The sequence below is a fragment of the Chenopodium album genome, chromosome 3, assembly GCF_948465745.1.
Source record: "Chenopodium album chromosome 3, dcCheAlbu1.1, whole genome shotgun sequence".
NCBI classification, from domain to species: Eukaryota; Viridiplantae; Streptophyta; class Magnoliopsida; order Caryophyllales; family Amaranthaceae; genus Chenopodium; species Chenopodium album.
In genome coordinates, this window is record NC_137836.1 from 67,115,400 (window position 1) to 67,118,911 (window position 3,512).

The 3,512-nt window shown below is 42.3% G+C and overlaps 1 protein-coding gene across 1 annotated transcript; it reads left to right on the top strand.

The window, feature by feature from the left end:
- Positions 1-243: 243 nt before the first annotated feature.
- LOC145625245 (uncharacterized) lies at positions 244-1,667 on the top strand. The gene is made up of 2 exons (XM_081678313.1): positions 244-726; positions 813-1,667. Exons 1-2 carry the CDS (start codon positions 244-246, stop codon positions 1,665-1,667), a joined length of 1,338 nt encoding a protein of 445 aa, XP_081534439.1.
- The last annotated feature ends 1,845 nt before the right edge of the window (positions 1,668-3,512 follow it).

A 3,512-nucleotide genomic window follows, 5' to 3' on the forward strand; every position in this document is an offset into this window, starting at 1 on the left:
ATTCCCATCACACTCAAAATGGAGAATGTACAATACTCCACATGGGCGGAGCTATTCAAGGTTCATGCTCGTTCTCATAAGGTCCTTCATCATATTATTCCTCCAAAGAAGAAGCCACCCGCACCTTCTACGGATGAGGGAAAGGAACTCTGGTCGACGTTAGATGCGGCCATCCTTGGGTAGATTTATTCCACCATTTCTCATGACCTTTTGAACACTATCATTGAACCTAACTCAACGGCAATGGAGGCTTGGGATCGTTTGAAAGAAATATTCCAGGATAATAAAAAATCCCATGCCGTTACCCTTGAACATGAGTTTTCAAACACTCAAATGGAGGACTTCCCTAATGCATCGACATATTGTCAACAGCTCAAGAGCCTTTCCGACCAGCTGAAAAACGTTGGGGCTCAAGTAGACAACAACCGCCTTGTCCTTCAATTTGTTTCTGGCCTCACGGAAGCATATTCCGGGGTTGCAACCTTGATTCGGAAAAGCAATCCTCTCCCTCAATTCTATCAAGCCCGTTCGATGTTAACATTGGAGGAAGCGGGTTTGGCCAAACGGACAGCGACTTCCTCGGCTTCGGCCATGGTGGCGAGTTCACGTGAACCGGACTTGGGTGCTGAAGGTTCGGGTCATGCTCGTGGAAGGGGGAAAATCACAAAAAAAAAATTAGCAAGAAGAACAGCCAGGGTGGTGGTCGTGGTGCCGGCGCCGGTGGTGGTTAGAATTCCGGCGGGGCAGGTGGTGCAGGCCGCGGCGGCACAGGACAACAGCAGGGGCAGTTGTTCTCCTCTTCTCCGTGGCAGGGGCAGTTGTTCTCCTCTTCTCCGTGGCAAGGGCAGTACCCTCCTTGGTTTTGGGCGCCACAATGGGCTACTCCCCCATGCCCTTACCCAACCCAAGGGTGGGCTGCCAGACCTCAAGGCCCAGTAAGGCAGGGACATCAATCTGGGCTGCTTGGTCCATGTCCACAACAGGCTTATGCTTCTTCTCATCAATCCAACTTGTATGCCCCGACTGACATTGAAGCGGCTATGCATACTATGTCCCTTCAACAGCCCAATCCCTCGTGGTACATGGACGCCGGTGCCACTTCTCATATGACATCCACCAACGGTAATCTCCCGTCGTATTTTAATTTGAGCAATCATCATAATGGTATTATTGTTGGTAGTGGTCATACTATGATTTGTGGCTGTGGAAACACTGCTTTGCCATCCCCAAACCCACCTTTGTCCCTTTCTAATGTCCTACATGCTCCCAAACTCATTAAGAATCTAATTTCTGTTCGTAAGTTTACAACTGATAATTGTGTGTCTGTTGAGTTTGACCCTTATGGTTTTTCTGTGAAGAATTATTGGACGGGGATGCCCATAATGAGATGTGATAGCCAAGGGGACCTTTATCCACTCACTACCACCCTCTCAAGCACTTCTCCACCAACTTTCACAACTTTAGCCTTTTCTTTTTGGCATGATCATTTGGGACATCCGGGATCTTCTATTTTAAAAACTCTTAGTAATAATAAACACATTGAATGTACTTACTCTTCTAATCCTAGTGTTTTCCATTCTTGCGTACTCAGAAAACATATTAAGTTGCCTTTTATTTATTCAAATTCTACTACTTCATCACAAAATGCAAAGGCAGAGAAAAATTAGATCATTGAATAATATAATTCGTACTCTTCTTGCTCATGCCTCTTTACCTCCATCTTTTTGGCATCATGCTTTACACATGGCAACTTATCTCCATAATATTCTTCCGAGTAAATTACTAGAGTACAAGTCTCCTCTCCAAGTTCTTTATCAAAAGGAACCATCTTATTCTCACTTACGTGTCTTTGGGTGTTTATGTTATCCCTTATTTCCTTCGACTACCATTAATAAGCTCCAACCTCGATCTACACCTTGTGTATTTTTGGGATTTCCACCGAATCATAGGGGATATAAGTGTTATGATTTATCTTCTCGTAAAATCATAATAAGTAGACATGTTGTGTTTGATGAAAATGTGTTTCCTTTTGCTAAATTACATACTCCAAATTCTCATACTTTTGATTTTTTGAACGATGGTCTTAGTTCATATACCATTCACCATATGCAAACTGTTGGGCAGTCCCACGCGGACCCTCCACCAGCCTAACAGCCCAGCATACCCACCATTTTAACTCCTCAAAGAAGACCTAGGCCGCAACCTTCCTCACCCACCAGCAGCCCATTTCCACACTCTCCTCCTTCTTCTCCAACCCTAAACCGAATTGGGCCACACTCTAATTCTCCTGGCAGCCAAATTCGGTACCCAACTTCTCCAATCTCTTCTACCCAACCCCATAGCACCGAGGCTATTGTTGGGCAGAATAGTTCCCAGGTGGACTGTGGGCCTGTTCAATCAGCCACAACCCCCTTGGGAGCTACCCACACTCTCGGCCCACATGCTACCAACCCACAAAATCACAACCCACAGCCACCCCCTCCTTCTATTGTCACACGAAGCAAAAATGGAATTGTTAAGCCAAACCCGAAATAAAAAAATTTCAATAATATGGTTTCTAATGTTACGAAATCTATTCTCCCTCGTAACCCCATTTCTGCTTTACGTGACCCGATTTGGAAAATGGCTATGGATGATGAATTTAATGCTCTTATTAATAATAAGACGTTTGGAGTTGGTGCCCCGTCCGCCTGATGTTAATGTTATTCGTTCTATGTGGATATTTACTCATAAAGTGAAATCAGACGGTTCTTTTGAGAGGCATAAAGCCCGTCTTGTAGGTGATGGCAAAACACAACAGGTTGGCATTGATTCTAGTGACGCAGAAATTCCTTCAAATTTAGAATCAGAGATGACGACCCAAAAGAAACTTAGTGACTACTCGCAGCCGAAGCTCACAGATTTCCCGCACCTTACTGACAAGGTAAAGTCGTATCCCCAAATCAAAAGTAATTCCTAAATCCTCTAACTAATGTAGATAGGGAAGTAGGGTCGAATCCACAGAGAAACGAGTCTTTCTATTCCTAATTAACTAATATAATCTAGATTATGAAGTAACCAATATATAAATTGGAATAATAAACTAAACTACGGAGATAAAGAATAAGGAGAAAACAATATATAAAAGGATCTAGGGCATAGGTTCACCAATAAATAATATTCCAGGGTAAAATATAATAATATTCATCAATGCATACATTAATCAGATTATAAAGGGCTTTCGCTACGTATTATAATCACACAATTAATTTACCGGTATTAAATCTCATCTTTCGAATCTCGACTTAACCATTTATAAATTAACCTGCCTATTGGAACTAGACCTAAACATCAATTCTCATCTGTCGAATCTCGAATCAATATTGTCAAACTAATGCATAAAAGATCGGGCCTAATCTAGTCACAGAGCATTAAATCAATCAATAGGAAATTAATCTAGCATTGACAATTAACAACAATAAATTACCCCTTCATATTATTTATGGATCCCCATAAACCCTAGAAATAAAACT